The following is a 22787-nucleotide window of genomic DNA, read 5'->3' on the forward strand; positions in this document are numbered from 1 at the left end:
AATGCCTATGACAAAATGAAAAGAAACAAAAAGAAGCCACAACAAAAATTACCCACCTTCAGCACGAGGAGGAGATGCTACCTCTCGACTTCTCTCGACCTTCGCTTCAACTTCTACTTGAGGCTCTACTTGTGGTTTTACTTGAGGCTCAACTTTAGGTTTTACTTGAGGCTCAACTTGAGGTTTTACTTGAGACTCTACTTGTGGTTTTACTTGAGGCTCTACTTTAGGTTCTCCATTGATAACAGATCCTAACTTAGTTTCTCTTTCCACATCTACAATAAAACATGCAACATTAGCATGCAGATGCTCAAAACTACAGACACTAGCACAACATACAAAAGACTAAGAAGTCTCAAATGAACACCCATGCTGCTTCATGAAAAATCTTTTTTCTTCTCTTTCACAGCAATGAAAGCATGACAAACTTTATGCCAAAATGTTTTTAAAAAGTTATTGTCATGGATGTTCAGATGAAATTTCATTAAACTGCTTTCACAAGAAACAAAAAAAAAATCACAACACTGCATCGAAGATTAGTTCATTAAGGAAGCTAGTATCCAAAACAATCTGCTAAATAACAACCGCACAAGCTTTGCATCCACTTTTCCCACAAAATATTAAAAATATATATAAAAATCAGTTTAATAAACAATTGAATTACAACACTTGAGATCTTGCTGCTGATCATGCCATGCCTCAGACTGATGTGCTCATTTTTTTTAAAACTCATTTAATATGGATGTATCAATGCAACCGAGCTTTAGCTACGAAGACATTTGCATTCAAGAGTGCAAATTGTAAAGGAAGAGTTAACAAAAATATTTTATTTCATTTTCTGGATTTTCAGTTTCCCCCCAACACAACAAACACTGGCAAGATAATCATGGTAGGGCACTGGTAAGATACTAAACAGATACAACATACAAACATGCAGTTACAGAAGGAAAAAAACCTACTCCTGACCATAAAAAGCGATCTGTAAATGTACAGCTTATTTAAAAGGACAATTACCTTCTGTATCTTGTTTATCAACATCCTCTCGAGAACGCTGGATCTGCTGCATTCGCTCCTCTGTAGAAATCAGCCGACCCTCAGGACCAGGGACATCCTCTACACATAACACAGGCAACATCATCATGGTATGTACGAGTACCCACAGCTTTGTGGTATTAATGATAGGTTAGTTAGTGAAGTTTTACGCCATCTCAGCAACTAAAGCTATATCATGGTGAGTTGTCTTAATGATAGCCACATTACAAAACTGAACTGAAAAACTTAAAATTAAGGTCTTAAGCGGGGTCAGCCTTAAAACTGCTTTTAAAAAGTCATACCAACATTCCTGGCATAGCTTTCATTTTCACATGCTGCATAACATTGATTCCTAGATAACAACAGCATTACAATCATTTCACCTCAAAACCAGATACCCATGCTTAACAGAAAAGAGAAAGAAACACAGCAACTCCTTGGATCATCACAGAAGAGCCAAACCAGAGGGAACATTACCTGGCTCCTCGCCCTGTTCACGACGCTCCACCTCCTGCTTGTAGGCATCCATTTCTGCTTCACTCATGCTTTCAAAAGGGTTGGCAGAATAGTATGAGCGGTACACTACAGCATTATGTTGGTGGTCCCTCTGAATGATGCCCTTGGATGCTGCACCAATCACAATGGTCTGATCTCCTCCCTCCTGCAAAGTTTGTCTCAAAACTAAGCTGGGGAAAATCAACTGCCAAAGTAAATAAATATGGCTCTTGGTTCCTTTTTCACCTTTATAATAGCAGGCCAGCGCTGCAAATATTTAACTTGGACTAAAATGAAATAAATGTAAATGTAATGTTTTGGGGTAAATTGAGGGGACATGTTCTGAAGATACGAAAACAGCAAACATACAGATATAAAATGAAAAGCAGAATATTTCATGCACAATTGCTTCTCTGTTGCTCTTTGACTGCTGCCATTATCATATAAAGCAGAATGAAGTAAAAAAATAAATCGTGAATGTTTAGTATCCTCAAGTAAATATGAATGGAAACCAAGTATTTAAAAACCCACCTTCATTCTTGCTGCCTCATCCCACGAAATGCCTTCAAGAATCCTGGACTGAGGGCCAGGAGTCACCTTCTCTTCATAGTAATCTTTCTTAATCTGGAGGGGGTGGGGAGAGAGAAAGAAAAAAAACCAATGAGAACGATATATAAAATGAGTGAAAACCAGTTTTGGTGGAGAATATTGGCATTAATCACCATCTCCTTTAGAAAGTCAGCAAACTGAAGAATAATGAGCTGCAAATTCAATGATGAACAAAGTTCTCGACAAACGGTTTATCATAGGTCCCAATCTTGGAAACAAAAGCAAGCAATCCTAAATATTTAGTTTGAGATGTTCTTTGATTACTGTGACTGAAAACCAACAACTTTTTATTGCTGAGTTTGATGACTTTTTCAAATATCTGCGTAAGGATAAAGTTATTAAAGAATGTTCTGTGTCCATCAGGTAAGAAAGCCAGAATGGTGCATCCTGATAAAATTACAGCAAAAAGGTAAAAGTGATATGAATTTACCTGCTTCTGTTTTTCCTTGAATTCCTTGGGGTTTGCACCCTGTGGTGCAAACTGGTTTGGGTTGTCAATTCTTACAGCTTTTAGCTGACCACCTTCTCCATCTTGAATCCACTGGAACCAGATCAGCACACTGTTCTACTGAATTTTCCACGATTTTTTTTCTGTGTAGCCAGTCCATTTCTTAGCTTACTTTAAGTGGATATAGTGTTCAAGTTGAATAGCCATTGTCAGCCAGTTTTCTCCTATTTTTTTCATACAAAACTTTGATTGCGGTTTGGAAGAAAATCTGTTACCTTGGTGATTTTTTTGGGTGTGGTAGTCCCAATTTCCTCAATCTCCTGCTTTTTGTATGTGTTGGGGGATGTCAGCCAACCAGCTTTGTAAGCCTGTTTCTGTCGTTCCAGAGCCATTTTTATTGGTGAGCTAAGCAACAAAATGAAACATTACAAGATAGTGAAACACTATCTGTTTAATCACCTACATTTTACAACATTTTATAACAAAAATTCTGTTATTTAGAAGCTTAAACTGAACCATCTTTTCTCTTATGAATTATTTATCAATAAAAGTGAAAAGAGTTTTATACAGACTCAAAACAGTTACATTATTCTAAAATGTTAAATACCAACCCTGGGAGTATGGAGTGTATCTAAAAAAATTCGAACAGGTTACAGTTACACCGACACTTTAAAAGTGCATGTGATCAAATATATAAAGATAGCATTATCCTGAATTCATTCTGAATGTTCATGATTTCACAAACACCAAAGTCGGTTCAGGTGTTCACAGGTAAAAATGCAAGATACTGATACCTACACGTATTTAGAATGTTCATAGTCTCCATCAAAGATGTAAGTGAAAGAGCTGGAGGCTGGTGGCACCTCCACATCACTGTTAGTTCTCTCTTTCTTTTCTTGCTTCATAAGGGGCTGCTTGTACACATGGCCTGTCCTGTAACCCTAGAATATACATCAATACACTATTCATACTTTTTACACCTAAGACTAAGACAGGAGCAATCACAGTGGAAGTTATAAAAAATGTGAACATGCAGCATCAAGTGGAAAAGTGGGCATAATGCATAGATAGCCTCACGCCCATAGATGGCTAATGATACCGCTTGAGTACAACTGTCACACACTAAAGACTTTAAGTGGGCGTAGCATCTGAAGCCTAAGTGCCTGATACTTGAAGCATGGAAACATAGCAATACAGTTGTAATTTTAATTAAGTCTTCAGTACATAAAAACAAACAAGGTGCAAATCCCAATCTCTGTCAAACTCTACTGGCATAAACTTCTCATCACATATCTAGAACTTTTTCTCCAGCTTCCTCTTTGCTGTTTTGTAACTATAAATATCTATGTCTCCTTCACAACAGACTTATTATAAAGTCAAGGATTTTAGCAGCAATCAGGCAGGAATCTTGCTTAAAGAACTTGAAAGAAGTACTGCTGAGCAACAACCCAGTTTCAAAGGCTACTATGCTGAGAACTGCAGTAAGTTTGAAGTTACACAATCCAACATCACAAACAGCTGGCCATGTTGCATGCAACAAATTCTACATATTTCAATGCAATCTCAAAAGGTAGCAAAATGATGTGCGATGTGAAACCAACATAAGCTTATAGCATTTGCAGTGTTAAAAAATTATAATAAATTCTCCTGAATAATAACTCCTTACAGCATTGTCCAGGGTGCGCATCAGAGCTTCCCATTCCAGTTCTCCACAGCGCCACTTGTGCCCTGAAAGGTCTGTGCCCCCACCTCCCTGGCTTCCTACTTTGAATGTTTTCTTCTGTGTCTCCTCATCCACAAGAATCAGGTTTTCCATGCCAGCTGACATTGCACGCACCTTTAGACAAAAGCAACAAAAATGTGCACAACCACATGCAAGTTCACACATAATTTTTTTTTTTTTAACAGCAATGAATACAATGTTTGTCATGAATTGACCAGTGCCAAGTTTATCCTTCAATATGCTGTTCTATACGGGGCTAGGTGAAAGTGGGGGGAGGGGGGATTTGGTGTTTTATGCTGAGCAAGCAACTAGGACTATATCATGGCAAGAATCATTTGTCCAAGACGAGAACTGAACTTTCTATAAGGGGGACTGAATGCAGTGTAAATGTGTGTCAAGGAATGCATTAAAGTGAGTGAGATCTGTGTTCACCCAATAGCATGCTAAAAATTTCATACTGTCAGGTATTGCTTTGATCGTCAAATAAAAGCTATTGCACCACTGACTCTGAATCAAGTGTTGTTACCCTGCCTAGCTGAGGTAAAGATTTGTTAATATGTAACTTTTTGATAATTATTATGAGGAAACATCAGCATATTAATATAAGTAAAATCTTTTAATAAATTTGATGGTGCATGCATATATTTGTTTGTGTGAATAATTTAGTGTGATCACCATGCTTGATTAAGCAAGGAACAAGGGTGAAATGTGTTTTGAGCACTGGAAGAAAAACATGTATTTAGAAGTAATGCACAAGTTTCAACCAGGGGAAAATCTAAACAGCCTTCATATGACCCACTGAAGTACATGGTGTATGTGTTGACAATGGGTCTATGCACCCTGCATGTCAGAGATTTTCATGCCACTAGGCCTGTTACAGCTTCACCTATCACTTGTCTCCCTGTGACCAGCTACAGCTGGAGTACTTAGCAATAGACTACACCTTGATAAGAACCCTACTTTCATGCATTGCCTCTTAAGTATAGCTACCAAGGGAGTGTTCATGTTCGGTGACCCTATTTACTGACCTCTATTTGAGCTATGTAGAACTTGGTTTCCCTTATTCTGTGTTGTGCCGACATCTTCTGTCTGCTGGCAGTCTATTGTTGTGCTAGACAGCATGCCTACATCAGTGTGGCCTGTGTTCTACATCTTCCACTCTATCAATAACCAGAGGACTCTAGGGACTCAGCACTTGGAAATCTGAGGTACCTGTCACTGGTTTCACCCAAGCTGAATTTACCTCACATTTCAGTCCAATTGTTGGTAACCATTAAACCCTTTCAAGCTGCTTGTAGATCTTTTTTACTTTATCATCTTTGTGCATGGTAGTCAAAAGCATAAACTTGGACAATGGAAGCCTTGTAAAGCCTGGCAGAGATACTGTGATCAGCCTGCTAGAAATTGGTGATGGCTCCAGCCACTCCCCTACATGAAGAAGCCCACACCATGCTCGTGATTTTCTTCCCACTATATCAGAACCTGTGGCCTTTGCCACTGCTGTGTCCCCAAGGCCTGGCCATATGATCTCTGCCAGCCCCACAACTTCCCACATATCTTTCTAGCAAAATGGGCAAATTCTTTCACCTAGTCCAAGTGGTGTAATATGCAGATGTTTCACTACCAACTGAAGTTTGTCTCTCAGCTTTACTGGTGTATGGTGGTTGTGGATCCAGGCCTCAACCTTATTAAAACCTGAATACTCAGAATACATGTCTGTGAATGAATGAAAGATACTAGCACCTACCTGAGTCTCACAAGCAGCCATGACATTGAAGGCATAATGGAAAGCTTCTTCTATGGTTTCTCCACAAGCCACCACCCCATGATTGCGAAGCAGCATCACCTGAACACCCATGAAACAAGAGAGTTGGTGTCAGTGTGTCCCATCGCCCCTCCCATTCTGCTCATAATTAAATTTATGGTACTTTAAGTATTACTTAAAATTCTTTAAAATCGAATATGATCTTCAAAAAGTTAATTATATAGCACTTACATTCCCAGCTGTACTAGTGCAACTATTGACAGCATAAAACTAAATGCAGACATCAACAATTTTATCCTGAAAACATCCATAATAGAGAGATTATAAATGACCAAGAAGAACTAATCTCTCAGCATGAATGATGTGCACAGCAAAGTTAACTGTGCCAATATTGTAATAACCTTGTTAAAAGGACCAAGATTCCTTGCAAGTTGATCTCGTTCATCTTGGTCAACAAGGATACCCCTGTAGTCATGGTAGCTGACTTGGCCGCATATCAAGGCCTCTTGCGACAGAGGAATGAGCCCTTTTTTGGTGGCAGACACCTGCCAGCAAAAAGTGAGAATTATCTGCAAATTGCAAGTTAGCACTTGTAAAAATTGCTGTACGTCTATAACATAGGCTTCCTCCAAATAGGTATGCACATATGCGCAATCACACAGATGAAACACTTACAGCTACAGCTGCTGGGGTGTGAAGATGGATGATACAGCGAATATCTGGGCGAGCCTGATGGATAGCTGAATGCAAAGTGAAGCTAGCCTTGCTGATCCCCAGTCCAGTAGAGCCAGTGTCCACAACTTCTCCTTGCATGTTCACTTTAACCAATGTGCTTGCTGTGATCTCAGAATACAGCATGCCAAAAGGATTTACTAGAAACTGCTCTTGCTCCTGACTTAGCCGAGCCTGCAATTATGTTGAAAAACATCCAAGCTATGATTTTGTAATACCAACCATGGTTATGGTTAAGCCTATGGTTATGAAATGAAGGACTTCTCAGTTACTCTACTGTGACATCTCAATGAAAAGTCCATTTTAATTAATTTGCGCACTAATTTCTGGCTAAATCATTTATCATGATACTGCAACACAGAAACACTGTAAAATCTACATAAGTAGTAAATGTGCCTAGTGAAAACAAATACAAAATAATGCCTTTGTACTAAAACACAGCTGTCAGCAAATACATGATGTTCAAAAAGTGGCTTTTAATAGCGGCTCGTGTCACTTACAGAGAAAATAAACAAGCTGTTACTACAAGCTTACCAAAAAGTGTCAGTAAATTGTAACTATTCTTCACACCAGCGTTTTTAATTATTCTCTTATTTTTGTGGGGTTATCCCTATAAAACCTCACACGTTTTCTTCTTAACCCCCCCCCCCCCGCAAAAAAAAAAAAAAAGCCTGCAAACTTACACAACCAGTTCTTTATTCTTCTTTATTAGTGCATCAACATGTAGAAAACTTATGACACATTTTTATTTTTTTACAATTTGAAAGATTTGGAGACAGCAGAAAATTGCTAAATGGGCATTTGCAGTCTGGGTGTGTGTGGGACAGGACAGCAGCATTCATTTCTAGCAAATGAGCATATCTAAGTGCCAGACCATAAAACAGGAAACAGGGCAAAGTGGTTCGCCCCTGAAAAGGTCAGAGCAGATGAAGTCGGCCATGCTATCAGAGTAATGCGAGAAAATGAGGCTTCGGTGCAGTACCTGCATCAGACCAAAGACAAGTCTTTCCCTCTTCACACCGCACAATGATAAACTGAAACCTTTGTGAGCAATTGTTGGCTGAAGGCCCACTCTCACACTTGCCTCACATAGAGCATTTATCTTTCTGCTATGCATGAGCAATAATTTAAAAGAACATAGCCAGTCACAAATGTTGAAGTGTGGGATTTAGCCACAAGGAGGCTTGTATAAACAGGATAATGAAGAAGAGACAATATGAGAGGGTTGGGGAAGAAGAGCGAAAGAGAAAGGGAAGGGAGCGGGATATAGGGCCAGCATGACAAATGCTAGCAAGACTCACTTAGGGAATGGAATCTATTGTATTAAATAAAGAAACAACTTTATAAAGTAAAAACCATGTCACTGACATTCACTTTCCAAGTCAGCATATTAAAAGCTTCACTAAAAACTTGAGGTTCAAATGAAGAATCCCATTAACTGAAAGAAACCTGTTAAAAACTGTAACAAAATGCCAGACCTAAAGATTAAGCTATTTACCAAGCATATTTACTGCAAGTGATCTTGACCCTTAAAAAAGTTCAACAATTTTTACCTCTAACTTAGCCCTTCTTAACATGTATTACACATCAAGTCGTTAATAAACCGTTTCTGAAATTGCCACAGAGCCAACCTCTCATTGCAATGTATATGCAACAAACTATTCACTGATCCCAGTGCCTAACTAGTCTGACCATATATGATCTTTTCATAAGTTCTTAGTCACATTCACAAAATCTACAGGACTGCTTTGTTGTAATGCTTATAAATTAAAAACAAAAATACAAAACTGAACTTTTCTGCTCAGGTACAGAGATGATCCTTTGCCCCCACAAAGCACACATATACTGTCTTTACAGAATGGCAGATAACTTCCTTCATGATCTATAAATAAGTACACCCTCTTCAACAATCAACTAAGAAATTAAACACATGGTTTGTGCTTTAGTAAATAATTTTATCCAGGTATTATCATCACAGAAAAAAAGAAAGGAATTCCGGAGGTAAACTTCAACTGATGAATATGGAAATCATATTAATAGATCTGCATCCCTTAACACAGGAACAAAAAGACAATTCATTAAAAGCCTTAATTTTCCAGGGGAAAAAAACGAAATGAGGCACCAAGATGGATTGTTGACAAAAATCTTTAAAGGCTATAAGTCTGGAAAGAATTTGAAAGCTGCTGGAGACAATATAAGCGATGACAGCACATTAAACAAATGAGTGATAAAGATAACTGTGGCAAGTAGGGAAACCTTTTTTTTTTTGAAAGGCCACTGAATTTACGTAATTCATTTCAATTTAAAAGGAGGAGCTGTGTCAAGATGGTTTGTGAAAGGAAACGTTTCTGCGCATTTTAAAATGTTTCACACATTGAAATACTGAGTATACTACATCTGTAGGTTCAACCACATATTCTGCACAAGTGTAACTTGTATACACATGCATGTAAGCTCTATCTCCCACCACCCCCAGAGTTTAGAATGTGCTTATCTTATTCTTTAAAGCTACTTACACTGATGTGGTTGTAGATGCCATGTGTCCATCCAAAGAGATCCACTAAGCGGTAACAAGCTGCAAGCTTGCATCGCAAAATCTTCTCTGCCTTGGTGTGTCCATAAGCATCCACTCCTCTAATGTCATTAACTGGAATGGCTGGTGAAGCTAGTGGAATATAAACACAAAGATCATTACTTACACTGGTCAAAAATAATTGTTTGCCAAACTGATTTTTACAGGAAAAAAGTACTAAAATCATAAGAAAACTGGAAGCTATGATGTCAATTTTAAAAAAGAGAGGAGAGGCAGAGACTGACAGTTTTTAAGAAGTGTATGACACACAAAAGAAAACAGCGTTTACAATATTGCAGCAGCTAGATATTTAGCTTGCTGATATCCTCAAGTGCACTCATTAAACTTTTGGTGCATAACTGATTATCCCCATGAATTTTTGGACAAGATATTTCTTAATTTCTTTTTAGGATTATTTGCACACTACAGACTGACCTGTGCTCAAGGAGTAGCCTGCCCTGGACTGTGGCAGCAACAAGTCGGAGATATGCTGCAGGGCAAAGAGAGAGGCAGGACCCCCCTGGGCAATTTGCTCCGCAATAATCTGCTCCAGGTCTTCCCGAAAAGCCTGGGAGTTCAGCACCACCGAAACCCGTGACCGCCCTTCCATCTGCTTCATGTCTTCCTTCACTTCTGCAGGACGCTGCAAGTTGCGCCGGTACTCAGGGTCATCCGGATCTGTGAAACAGCCATGATTTTTGAGCAAACACAATTATAAATGGAAATGATTGTGTAGACAGATGCAGTTGGGAAAAAATTACATATTAAAACAGAAAAAAACAAATGGAGGACCAATTAATTATATATATGCCCAACAGCTCAATTAAAATCAAAGCATTTAATTTTTTTTGTTTTCACATGTTCAATATGACAGTTCAATAAAGACAATCACTACCAAGAATGCACTAACCATACGATGAACACTCTAACCCTGGGTATTGACTACAGTGAACATAAGCTCACTGTGGCTAGAGCAGCCATCTTGCACAGGCACCCTGATGCAAAATGTTAATTTAAGTGATTGCTGGCATTTTATAGTTTGAATTTTCTTTTTTTGCACCTTTTTCCTAAACAAAACAAAAAGATAACACAGTACATTTTATTTACAGCTACAGATATGAGATGTTCATAAAACTTACCAATGGTATCAATGAATTTCCCAGTGGGGCTGGCGGGCCCATTGATTTGAGGACCTGCCTCACTCATGATGACCTATGTTGGGTCTCTTAAGCAGTCCACCCTTTCACACCCTGTGTATTAACAGAGAAAGAAGTAAATGCCTGCCCAGAGAAAAGAATCTTTTTCTTGTAAAAGAATACTACATGCTGTCAGAAGAATTTAAAATACATGGCAGCTGTACTTATTTAAACACTGTCAATTTCCACTCTCAGCATGTATATGGGTAACAAAGAGTGTAGATGAATAGATAAAACACTTTTGCTCAAGGCCTTAAATGATCTCTGTTAAACATAGTTATGCCCCCCAAATGCCATTAAAATTGGTATACTGTCAAAGCACATTCCACTTGAAAATGACATTTCAAAACCTGTGACCTCAAAGATATTTTTTTATCCGATTTGATTTTTTTCCAAGCCTAAGCAGGGAAATCTCATTTTGGGATAATGGGAGACAGGTATCAATATGACACACTTGTTTGCATAAAAATGCAGCTGTGTACAAGTTGGTGACACATCTATCAACCACACAGCATTTGTTCAGCATGCACCAGAATAACACCCCACCTATCTAGTGTCATATAGTTTGCTATACTGTCACAGCAGTGAGTCATACCAAGATAAAGAAACACTAAACAATTTTCTTTCTCCAAGTCAACGCATAAAAGAATCAATCTGTCAACAAAGAGCTCTGCATGAGACTACAAATTTGAGCTAAGTACTAATATCTGCATCATGTCACAATGACCTCTACATTATCTTTTCACTTCGGTGTACAATATCTCCTTGATGATATTTTGTCACCTGGAAGTAGCTGACACTGTAAAGAAATTCTCCTGTGACACACAACTGAAGTCACAACACCACAAAACTGCCACTGATGAATCATAAGAGGCATCAATGGTGGGTGGCAGTTTTAAATAACCTGGTAGGCTTTACAAGCTTATACGATTTGGCTCCTGAGTTGTGTGACCTAAAAAAACCCTAGTCATTTCTAGATAATGGACTTGCTGCTGAAGATGCAATGTATGGTATCTGATTTAGTGTTCTCTAAATAAAAACTCAATAATAAAGTACACAAAAAAGTAAATATTCATGAATGTCATGCCCTTTACAAGGATATCACAGTTGCTTGTCTGTCTGTGCATTTTACTCACAGCCACAAGATTGTTAAATATGGTGCAAAAATAGTCACTCTACCAAACCAGACTGCATTATTACAAAAGCTTATTAAAATTTATGCCTAGTACTTCTTCTCTAAAGGTTCTTGAAGTATCACAAAACAGCACCAAACACCATAACAGATGCTGGCTGATACAAGCTTTAACAAGGTTTAATACACTTTTGTTTTTGAAGATAAAAAATTGTTCACGTCATGAAGTGGAGTGACAGAAAACAAAGGTGGTGGAATGAAAACAAATCTACCACAGTGTAATACTGGAGTTTCCAAGTAATAATTTCAAGAGTTACAAGAACTGGGTGTGCCTCTCACAAAGATAGGAAGTGAAAGGGGGCAAACTCAAGATTCAGGATACATTCAAAATAGGCTTCTATGTCTGACCCACTAAACATCCTCCTCCTACACTCTCTGCTTGGCTTTGGTGGGCGTGGCTCAAAACAAAGTGAAATACTTTATGCACATGCATGGCAAATGTAAGGCATATATTTCACACACAACTCCTTGTTAGAACATACTAGTTGATCATCCTAAACACTTGCATGTTTACAGAAGGCTGTGACCTAACTGAATGCTACTACTATTTTATGGTTAGAGAAAAAACACAAAACAAATATTTTTGGTTTTTTTACAACAACAGAATCAACAGATGGCTCTGAAGCTCAATGGCATATTCAGACGTGCAGTGCTGTTTAGCTGGTACAATCAGTCTTGCTCCTCCATCTTCCCAAAACAAGTTATTGAGGAAATTTAGTTTATGCGTGCAGACTATGGAAACCAGACAATTTTTAATGGTGCGAAACTGTACAAACATTGGTCATAGAGAAAAAAGCTATGGGATAATTTTTTTTAAATAAACAACCAGAGCTTTGATTGCCCTTAACACTATGACAAGTCCACCAGCATTTTATATGACAATAAGGACTTAAAAAGCTGAAGCCTAATACACCAGTATGCATTCATATCATTATCCATTTCAATGTACAGTGGAAAATACCAAGAATTTCCCCTCTTCTGCATCTAATTCCAGTAATAAAATAAATTAACATCTATAGCCTCAGGATCTGTTCCCTCACACAAGGTCCCCAAAATATGGTTAATTATCCACTAACAAGCTCTGACACTAGATAGTGAGGGCAAGACCCTTACAAGTATGTTTACATTCCTGCTTCAAGAAGTGCTTTATGTAAGTGGTGCTAAATACACATGGCAATGCCAATATGTTCATATCTATACTCTGATTATAAAACATAACCTTTCCTAAAAAGCCTAAGAAATTATAAAGTAATTGACAACTGGTGAATATATTGAGTATTAGCCAGCAGAAATGAAAAAAATGCAGCCAAAAACCTCACTGTATTTCCTCATAAAATCTTACAGAAAAGAGGAGAGGTGGTTGATAGCAGTAGTGCAACAGTTTTAATGACCACATCAAGTAAAGGTCAAGATAGGTCAATAGTGTGATGGCAAGTAGTTTTCAGTTTTGCAGGACGGCAACAGTAACACTGAAAGACAGTTACCACTCCATTTTTTATATAAAAGCTGAAATATACTTCTGAAAGCACTCCATTACATTAAGCTATAAATTATACATATTCACTAGCAAATAAAAAACCTGCTGCATGCGCCAGGATGAACTCCTAGCAATGTCTGCCTGCTTCAGCAATCAATAAATCAATAGCCTAGGCACAGTGCAGTCTGGCATGACTCACAGAAAAATTGTCACCTCATTCTAAATATGAATGTCTTGTTGCTTAGGAAAATATAGCTACTATGGAAACTAAAATGTACAAAATTATTTTAGGGATTCCCAGAAGCTGCCATACAAAACAGCTATGTATATTTAAAAAATATTTTTATAACACTGGACATTACAGGGAAAATCTGAATATGAAGGCTGATCAATGCTAAATGCTGTCTGAGCTATAATGCACTCTTTCACCTTTAAAACCAAAAGACTTCAAATTCTGTATTACTAAACTGCTAATTTAAATTAATGATTAAAATAAAAATGACACTTTAAAAAATTTTGATTTAAAATAATAATGATAATATTTTGGCACAGAAACTGTTAGCTTTCATATAACTTACATTTATATATTTAGAAACATCAGCAAACGATAGAATGATTCACTATTTTGCCAGTTCTCTTCAACTTCAATAAACAGTTCAAGACTTTATCAGCTAAAATATCATTAGTTCTAGGATTTGTATGGATCACAATCTGACACAAAACAGTCTACTACATTTCTGGAAAAAAGTGTTTGAAGGCCTTATAATGCTCATCGCATGTTACTGTTAGTTTAAATTCTAATAGGAGGACGCGGTGTTTAAACAGTAGTCTCAGTAATACATGTTTTTATCTCCAGACTATGCGCCTTATACCCGACCTCTTAACCATCAAACAACGTTCACCCCAAGGTTAAAACAGTACAGAATGTAATGTCAACAGAGTTCTTCTCGATTCCGAATCGTTACCTGTCAAAATGAAACCGTAAAAGAACACATAAACAAGATCCCTTTGTCACTTCTTTTTCGTAATGACAATAGCGCATTGTGTACTCCGCGCTAGCTTTTCTGTCACTGTTTTGCTGGGCGTCGGAACTTCTGAGTAGCATGAGCTTGACTTCAAGGCTAAACTGCGAATACCCAACACTATGCGCCGACCTTACTTTAAAACAACTTTAGAAGCCGACGCTGCATCGTATCACTTACACACAAACAGTCGTTACGCCCGTAAGAACACTAGGTTTACATATGCTTACATGTGCCTTTGAAATATGTACGGTTCACCACAACCGCAATTCCCTCAAGGAAGTAGGTGAGAGAAATGTTTACTCCAGTACACAGAAGAGAGCGGCGACCCAACGCTACACTGACACACCTGCGGCTCAAGCGATTTCATTCAAAGATGGCGGCTTCCTCGCCGCACTTTGCAACCGGATTGTAATATCACAATGTCACTAATATATTATGTGCTATCATTTAGATGCACTTAACAGTCTGTGGACAATGACACCGCATTCCTTGATGCAGGCTACATGCAAGACATCTTTCCCAGAGACCGGCAGAAAACATAATCAAGTAGCAGACGGCCGACGGAGCTACTCCGTTACTACTCTTTTGGGCGGTCAACGGCATAAAACACATTTTCTTCGGTGTCTGCTGGGTTAATGCATTGATTAATGTCATGATTGTAGAAAAGCAAATAAGAAGACATTGCCACTCACCAAATGTGCAACGAAAATAACGTTCCCGTCTTGTCCTGCAGTCTGACCCAGATCTCCGACAGGAGCTTCCTAATATGCAAATGACAGGAAGACAGAAGTCTGCTATTCTTTCGTGTTCATTTACTCCTACGTTTAACTATATGTAATCATCTATAACTCCTATTCCTGGACCTCAATATGATTTATTTCTTATATTAATTTTAAACCTGCTTTATATTTGATTGTACGTGCATAAAACTATAATGCAAATAAGGAACTACCTTTAATTTTGCTCTTTTAACTAAATTTTGTGGGAGGGAAACCACAGGAAGTGGTTGAAATGCCATGTGACGTCACTATGTGTAAGGCGAGAGAGAGAGTGAGCGCGAGGCGTGTGTGAGGATGAAAAGGTGTGAAACAGTTTTAAAATAATTTACCGTTTACATTCATTTATAAGCTAATTACATTATTTATGCTCGTTTATTGAAAATATTTGAAACAAAATCATTATTTGTTTACCAGAAGTTTAAAATATTTTCTATTGCTTATTTTTTTTTTAAAAGTTTAAATTTTCGGAGTGATCGACCGATTGATGATTAACTCGCACTATCATCCTCCCATCCAACCACATATGCCTGATTCCACTCGAACGCTAAGGAAAAACTTGCAAATTTAACTGAACGTTTTAAATATTTAATTTGATATTGTGTGTAGTTATGGGTTCAATTGTGCAGGCGCAGTTTTTGCGCCTATCGGTCTTTTTTGCGCACCTTTGCGTGCGCGTTGAATTGGTGTGTTCATGTAAATGGTGTGTCAGCGCGAAATCTTTGCGGACAGTGCACACTGCATGTGTGTAGCTAGCTGCTGACTTTCGTATGCATGTCCATGCAAACCATGTAATCTCGATCGTCCATTGACCGCCTGCACTAAATACTGATACTCGGGTCGCGAGCGGCCGCCACTCGTTCGCGCGACGTACAATGGTGGTGTTGAAGTCCACTAGACACTAGTGATGAGTAATTAATTGATCGACATGTCCTTGACATCTCAGACTAATCAAGTATTTGTCTGCAGGAAGATAAAAAGGCGAGGAAAAGGAGCGGCTACAGATTTATACAGGAAACATTTATATCGAGGGTTCATAAAACCATGTTAGAATTCCCCGCCCCAGTCTCTGTAGGTGTCTCACGTCATTACTGTCTCCTATGACTGTTCATGTTCAGTGTCAACGTTTATATGACACAGTCCACAGTTGTGAGATTGATACATGCATGAACGTAAAGCAACACGGTCGTGACTGTATATATGACTTCACTTGGCTCGACAACTTCACGAGAGCTTACCACCCTGTGTGTGTGTTCGAGGAATATAGACGTTATATCCACGTCGGTTGTCCGATCTTAACGAAATTTCGCAGGACTATACGTATGCTCTTTTGTGTACTGGGAGGTCCTAAACTATGCTTACAATTGGTACTTGTGTTTTATTATTTTACTTGCTTTAAGACTTAATTCGTGTCTCCAAATTTAAACAACTTTACTACACGTAGAGTAAATTTTAACGGGCGTTTGCACGGTACCCTCTGCGTGTTGCGTGCGTGTGTAAGAGAGAGAGAGAAAAAAAAGTGGCGGCCGCAGTGTTTATGTCTCCTTTCAACTAGGAATGGGCGGCTTGCCGTACTGAGCTGTGATCTAGTCCTCGAGCACACCAAGTGCGGACAGCCTGTCAGAAGCAGGGACATTACCCGGGCAACACCAAGTACCTTTGGTGGTTGTCATACATATAAAGGAAAACATACACAGATGTTTGCACAAACGATGCCCAGTTCTTAAAAGACATTCGATACGTTAAACAGTCATTGCAAAAGTTTAGATATTATCAAACTGAGGAGGTAAAAAAGTCGAAATCAGGGAGCACACATTACTCGGTCCGGAAAGTCTGGGATCACTTCAGTCTGGATACAAACTAGATAGCGCGTAGGGAAATGGGACTGTTGACATAGGAAACAATGGAACTTGACGGCCAGTGTGGCATGCAAGTTTTTCAAAAAGATAATTCACATACTTGTCCGTTCAGTGTTAATCAGTAACAACACTCCCCGCTAGTCAAGACAGGGGCGTAGAGTTCCGACTCAGCATGAATACATTTGTCGTCTTTCGATCTTCTCTTGAATGTTTTGTGTCGAGTTAATCCGTCGGGTATATAGCTGTTTACATTCCCTCACCAACCGACAGTCCCGCACATGTGTTCCCACTGGCATCCTGCACACATTCTTTTCTTCCAGAAAGTTACTAACACGCAAGTCCCCAAAGCCAAGCGCACTCGGCATCAAGTGTGTTTCAGTGGGTTTGCCAATAAACCTTAATCCTCGTACAGTTCTCTTTGTCCCTGATGAGGGGTGCGCCACGCCAGATTGGCAGCAGCTGCAGCTTTATATACGATCAGTCAGTCCACCCTTGGAACGCACCCTTTGTACACTGACGGCACAACGGAGTGCATTCAGGAGGGAAGGGGTCAAGTATGGGAGGAACTTTCATCTGAAGTGCACCAAAGACAAATGGTGTTCGGTGGAAGGTACTGGGTGCTAGGATGTTCACGGGTGTACCTTGAGGTCATCCGCTAAAATCCTGCTTTGATGCTTGACGAGTAACATCAGAAGCTCTGTACGTCTTTTTTTCCTACTCTTCTCTCATGCCTCAGAGCTCACTAATATATTTTACTCAATACACATGGTTTTATATATATTGTCATTCCATACGTATATACTCAATATTTTTTACTTATATATATTTATACTATACTTGGATATCTTATAAATACAGCATAGTGTGGCGGGCGGACCGGTGTTCGTCGTGTTATTTCTTCTCCCGGTGGAAATCCAAACATTTGTCCGATCTTCAAGCTTGCAAGAATATTTTTTACTGCTATGAAAGAACATGTTTGCCTGGTGTATGTTGCTTCGAAGCATGTTTATTTTTCGTGTTTTTTTTTTTTTTTACGTTCTATGATATTGCCGATGGCACCGAATGAAAGAGGGTAAAAATCTCAGCGTAGCGCCAGTTCCGACGACGAAGTTGTCATAATCCTCCTCATCCTCCTCATCGTCATCCCTTGACGATCAGTTGTCGACATGTCAAGCTGACCCTCTGTACTGGTTTTCGGAGGGACCTGACTAGATGCATTGGTTGTCAAGGCTCGCCATTTAGGCCTGTCTTGGGCGGTGGGGAGCAAGTCCTACATGGGACGACAGTCCACTCTTATTCGCCAACATGTTCTTCAGTTATATCTTTTGTGACATGCCTCTATTATTTATGACAGACCGGGAAAATACTGTAATTTGAAATGAGAGACAGGGACAGAGGAAGAGAGGCGAATGGAGGGGGGTAGGAAGGGTAGAGAATCGTATTACTACCACGGTATCTTTTATCTCCCCCTTTACAAGAAACAGGCGGCAGCTAGGTACCCAGGCCATTATAGTTTTAACTATTCATACTTTTATATATCCTAATAAATAGATAGGAATGAGTTTATTTACCTAAGTGTTATTTATACTTACCACATCTCACTGATATAAATGCATGAATATATGCTTTCTTTGTTAGATATAAACTTACAAATATATATTGTCCTTATTAGATACATACTAATTTAAGGCGCACTTGCAGACGGCGAGTATATACTGGCGTATCTCTCACAGGTGTGATAGAAAACACTCGACACCATCATGTAAATATATAGTCTGGTAAAGGGTATTTATGATCTCAATGGGCATAATGCCAAAGCTTCACCTAATTCCTGTTTGAATTAAATTATCTCAGCTAATCTGCTGATCCAAGTCCCAATGTGTTTCAAACGTTCGCCACAAGTCATTGCTTTCGTGTGACAGCATTTTTTTCAGTCTAGTCGTTCTTTTTTCACCCGTGCTTCACCTGACCGAACGCAGATGACAGCGACATCGTCTAAATGAGGTCATCTGAACAGTTCACGTGCATAGAGGATGAACCTAAAACACACTCACACACACATGGGTGGTCGCGTCGACTACTTTTCCAGCATACACAGGGACAAAGGTCGCAAATGGAATTCTTACCTGGTTGTGTGATGACGACGTTAATTGTCGCAGACTAAAGTTAATCACACCGAGGCACTTCCTCGCCGCCTGTCAACTTTGACTCGGGGCGGTGCTTTCCGGGTTTTAATTATTGACCCCTGACCTCGGAGGCTCCTGTTACTGAGCTTTTGGGATATTTTTTCAACCACGCCTGAGACCATGACGGTTTTATTCGGTCAGCCAGACTTACGAGGAGGTTCTTGCGTAGTGGACTGGTGTGTGTGTGACATCAGTCTGTATATGCGATATGTTTCCCATAAATGGAATCTGTGTACATAATTATGTATGCATGTGATTTGTGTGTGTGTGTAATCTGTGCATTGCAGTTTGTATGTATGTGCTCTGTAAGTGTGTATACTTATGCATGTATGTTATTTGCCTGGGCATTGGTATGTGTGTGCTTATCTCTGGATACATTAATGCGAGGGGCACCGAGTCTTTGTCACAGGTATATAATTATTTACAATGTAGCATGTCGTTCACGTCAAAGATTCAAAAGCCGAGCAAACCCTTCAGCTTCCTGTGCGAGGACCTGCAGTCACCTACAAGTCTCCTTGCGAAAAAGAAGACTGTGGGTTCATAAATCTCTCGTGCGCAGTTTTCTGTTGTAGTTTGACACACCGGTGCTCAGGCCTTGTGTATTCAGGTGTTATTTGTACTTAACCTTCGTCATCCGCCTTCCACCTTACAATGACGGACAAACAGGTGGCAGTTGAGAGCAAAGAGCGGAGGTACATTCTAACAATATACAGTGATACCTCGGTTCTCGAACGCCTTGACTTTCGACCAAATCGGTATTCGACCAGGAAATTCGAGAAAATTTTGTCTTGGAATCCGAACAAATATTTGGAACTCGAACATCCGAACGTCCGAGATGAGCCGAGTTGAGCCGAATGGCGTTCATTCGGCCCACCGCGCCTTGCTTGCGTCATCAGTGTGAGTGCAGAGGAGAAAAAAACAGCAATTGACAAATCTTCCGTAAAGAAATCAGACAAGCAACTGCAGAGCAAGATTCTGATTCTCCTCAGCAAAGATACAGAGAACAGAAACACCCGAAGAGCAGTTACCCTCTGTTTTTATTGAAGAGGACTCCCCTTCAAAACAATAACCATTCCCCTTCCCTCCTCCTCCACATTCATTCCCTCCATAAAGTTTGGTACAGGTACAGTAATGAACACAATTTATTGTACTGTACTGTACATTTTATTTTATTTTTTTGGTTTTTTTTTTTTTTTTTTTTTAATAAATACACTTTATTTCTTATTTCTGTTGAGACTCATGTTTTTCTACATATTATATACAAATTAGACCAGTAAATAGGCATTTCTGGGGCTTGGAACGAATTAATCCAGTTTTCCATTATTTCCTATGGTTTTCATTGCTTCGGTTCTCGAACAATTTGGTTCTCGACCGTCCTCCCGGAACGAATTATGTTCGAGAACCGAGGTATCACTGTATATACTTTCGACGAAGAAAAATAGTTCGCTAGAATTTAATAAGTGTGTGTTCATCTGTACACACACACCTTAATGGTGTGGTGAAATTGTATAGACATATGCGGTGTTATGGAGAAATTATGGGATTCCCGTTGTTCTTGCTTCCATTTGAACGGGAAAAGTGCTTCCTTCTCAAGGGGATTTTTCTCTGTGGGGGTCTTGGGGTCTGAGGGAATGTAGGGATTAGGGTTGGTGTGCTAGGGGTACGGGGCTAGGATACCGCCCCAGGCCCAGAGCTTATAACGCGGCTCTTTATCGCGTGGTGGACTTGTCACTGGACACATGGTGTATCTCCTACTGAGGGTGGCAGTGCCACCTTCTACACCCCCAGTTGGTCAGCGAATGCTTATTCATCCAGGGAGAATCAGGCTTATTTCGCATCCATTCTCTTATCTGCCACTTAGACACGCGCTGGGTTGGGGTTGATAGCCCTCTACTGGACTGAGGATAACCTAGTCAGGGGGCTGAAGACATGCAGGATAAAGACAGGGTTAGACTTACAGAGATGAAGGGTCAGCCTAACAGAGATGAAGCCTATCAAGGTTTTGTATAGACCACCACAGCTACCAGACAGCTATCATCGTCTATCCAGATTAGACCAGGACCTGGCACAACAGACTAAAGCACCACATGTATTGCCATCCTCAATATGCTCTTGTGGAGATGCAGAACAAACCGCTGAGAACTGTACACACCCTACAGGAGGGTCGTCATCTACACAGGAACTGAGGGCGGAGCTGGCAAAGGGAGTTAACCCGCGTCAAGGCAAGGTGGAGTGAATGGACTGGCAAGGGTGGGTGAGGGCAGAATGGGAGACTTCACTACAAAACATATGCGCAAGGTTTAATAAACATGCATTAAAATGTAAAAGTATTACATAATACATAATAGGAAAGACTGCATCGCGTATTTACGAAATTCAGTGCATGGTCATTTCAACTCTCCTTAAGTTAAAAGAATGAAATCCTTGTGTTTATTCTTTGATCAGCCTACCGCGGTACACATTTCCCCATCCACATCCAGCCACAGGCTTTAAGTAGCGATCTTTAATGATGCATAAAACTAAAAATGCCCTTAGCAAGAACGGGCAACATACGAGGGACAAAACAACAACCATACAACATATGAACTATGGAAGGATAAACAAAAGTGACGATGATGAAAAAAAAAAATTACAAACAATGCAAAGAGGAACCACAAGGGCGGAGAGTATTGTGATTTTGCAAAAGGAAGACGAGCATGGAAGAAGCAAGAGTGGAGTATGGGGAGGTTGTGAAAAAGGAGTGGCATAGTGGTATGGTTGCCCTGTATTGAGTGCAGAACTAAAATCTGCGAAAAGTAGTCTAGCATACGTCTTGGGCTTTTCAAATGTTTATACAGTGTGTTCAGAATGAACAACTTGGCATCATCAACACCCCTCACTTTCCTACATGCAAAATTCAGTAGGTCCAATAATTACTCTTTACAAAGGTTAGGATACTACAGATGTTTTTATTGTAGGATTTCATTTGTAACAAAATGAAATGTTCAAATATTTTAATATGTTAAAATGTTTATTATAAGATTTGTTGCATAAACTTTGTCGAACATGATTTTAAAAAGTAGCTCTGTTTCACGATTTGCTGGTCTGGTACTGTTGTTCAGGTTTTCAAGGGAGACTACAACTGCAGATATAAAATATAATATAAACTATAAGTGCAGTTATCTCCCTTGCACACGTGGCCCGAAAAAATAGTACACAGACATTTAAAACGTAGGTTACAGGAGGATAAGATTGTTGAACATCGCAAAGAATGAACAGGGGAAGAATTTAGAATATTAGCTTATACTGACTGCAGATCAGCCGAATGTAACACCTAAACGGCCCCCACCCCACTGTCTGCCTACCAGGCATATAGTGTCGGGTATGACTGCCAACGTTTGATACTATGAATGCCATACAATGTCAGAGTCAAATATTTCACAGTGTCAAATTACGAAGGCACTTTATCTGACTGTATGCCTGCCTGCCGATCTAATATTCATGACAAATGCGATTGATGGGATAGCTGGGTATGTTGTAGGGATGTAGGGATGCAGGGATAAAAGCTTCGTTTCTATGAATACACACGTTCTATGTGTGAGAAAGAGGGAGACGGGTTGCGCTTTTGTAGATAAGTACGGAATTGTCGGGATTACAAATCACGCAATCATGCATTTAGGAATCGTCCTAAAATTGCCACAGCCAGGAGATTATTTTTAAG

The 22787-nt window shown here is 39.4% G+C and overlaps 1 protein-coding gene across 3 annotated transcripts in view; it reads right to left on the bottom strand.

Moving 5' to 3' along the window:
- The window catches only part of LOC112563852, a 34173-nt gene extending 19140 nt beyond the window's left edge, over positions 1-15033 (bottom strand). For 2 of the 3 annotated variants that reach the window (XM_025238244.1, XM_025238242.1), the window contains exons 1-15: positions 14959-15033; positions 10516-10626; positions 9812-10054; positions 9321-9469; positions 6748-6978; positions 6474-6617; positions 6055-6153; positions 4251-4421; positions 3383-3525; positions 2860-2989; positions 2567-2677; positions 2059-2151; positions 1510-1693; positions 1015-1113; positions 57-275 (exon numbers count right to left, since the gene is read on the bottom strand). In XM_025238244.1, coding sequence (XP_025094029.1) covers positions 57-275; positions 1015-1113; positions 1510-1693; positions 2059-2151; positions 2567-2677; positions 2860-2989; positions 3383-3525; positions 4251-4421; positions 6055-6153; positions 6474-6617; positions 6748-6978; positions 9321-9469; positions 9812-10054; positions 10516-10582 — 2083 coding nt within the window. In that variant the 5' untranslated portion in view covers positions 10583-10626; positions 14959-15033. Of the gene's footprint in view, positions 1-56; positions 276-1014; positions 1114-1509; positions 1694-2058; positions 2152-2566; positions 2678-2859; positions 2990-3382; positions 3526-4250; positions 4422-6054; positions 6154-6473; positions 6618-6747; positions 6979-9320; positions 9470-9811; positions 10055-10515; positions 10627-14493; positions 14836-14958 lie in introns of those variants that run through there. The other variant, XM_025238243.1, reaches the window with a different exon arrangement.
- Positions 15034-22787: the final 7754 nt, after the last annotated feature.

This window comes from Pomacea canaliculata, linkage group LG5 (assembly GCF_003073045.1).
Source record: "Pomacea canaliculata isolate SZHN2017 linkage group LG5, ASM307304v1, whole genome shotgun sequence".
NCBI classification, from domain to species: Eukaryota; Metazoa; Mollusca; class Gastropoda; order Architaenioglossa; family Ampullariidae; genus Pomacea; species Pomacea canaliculata.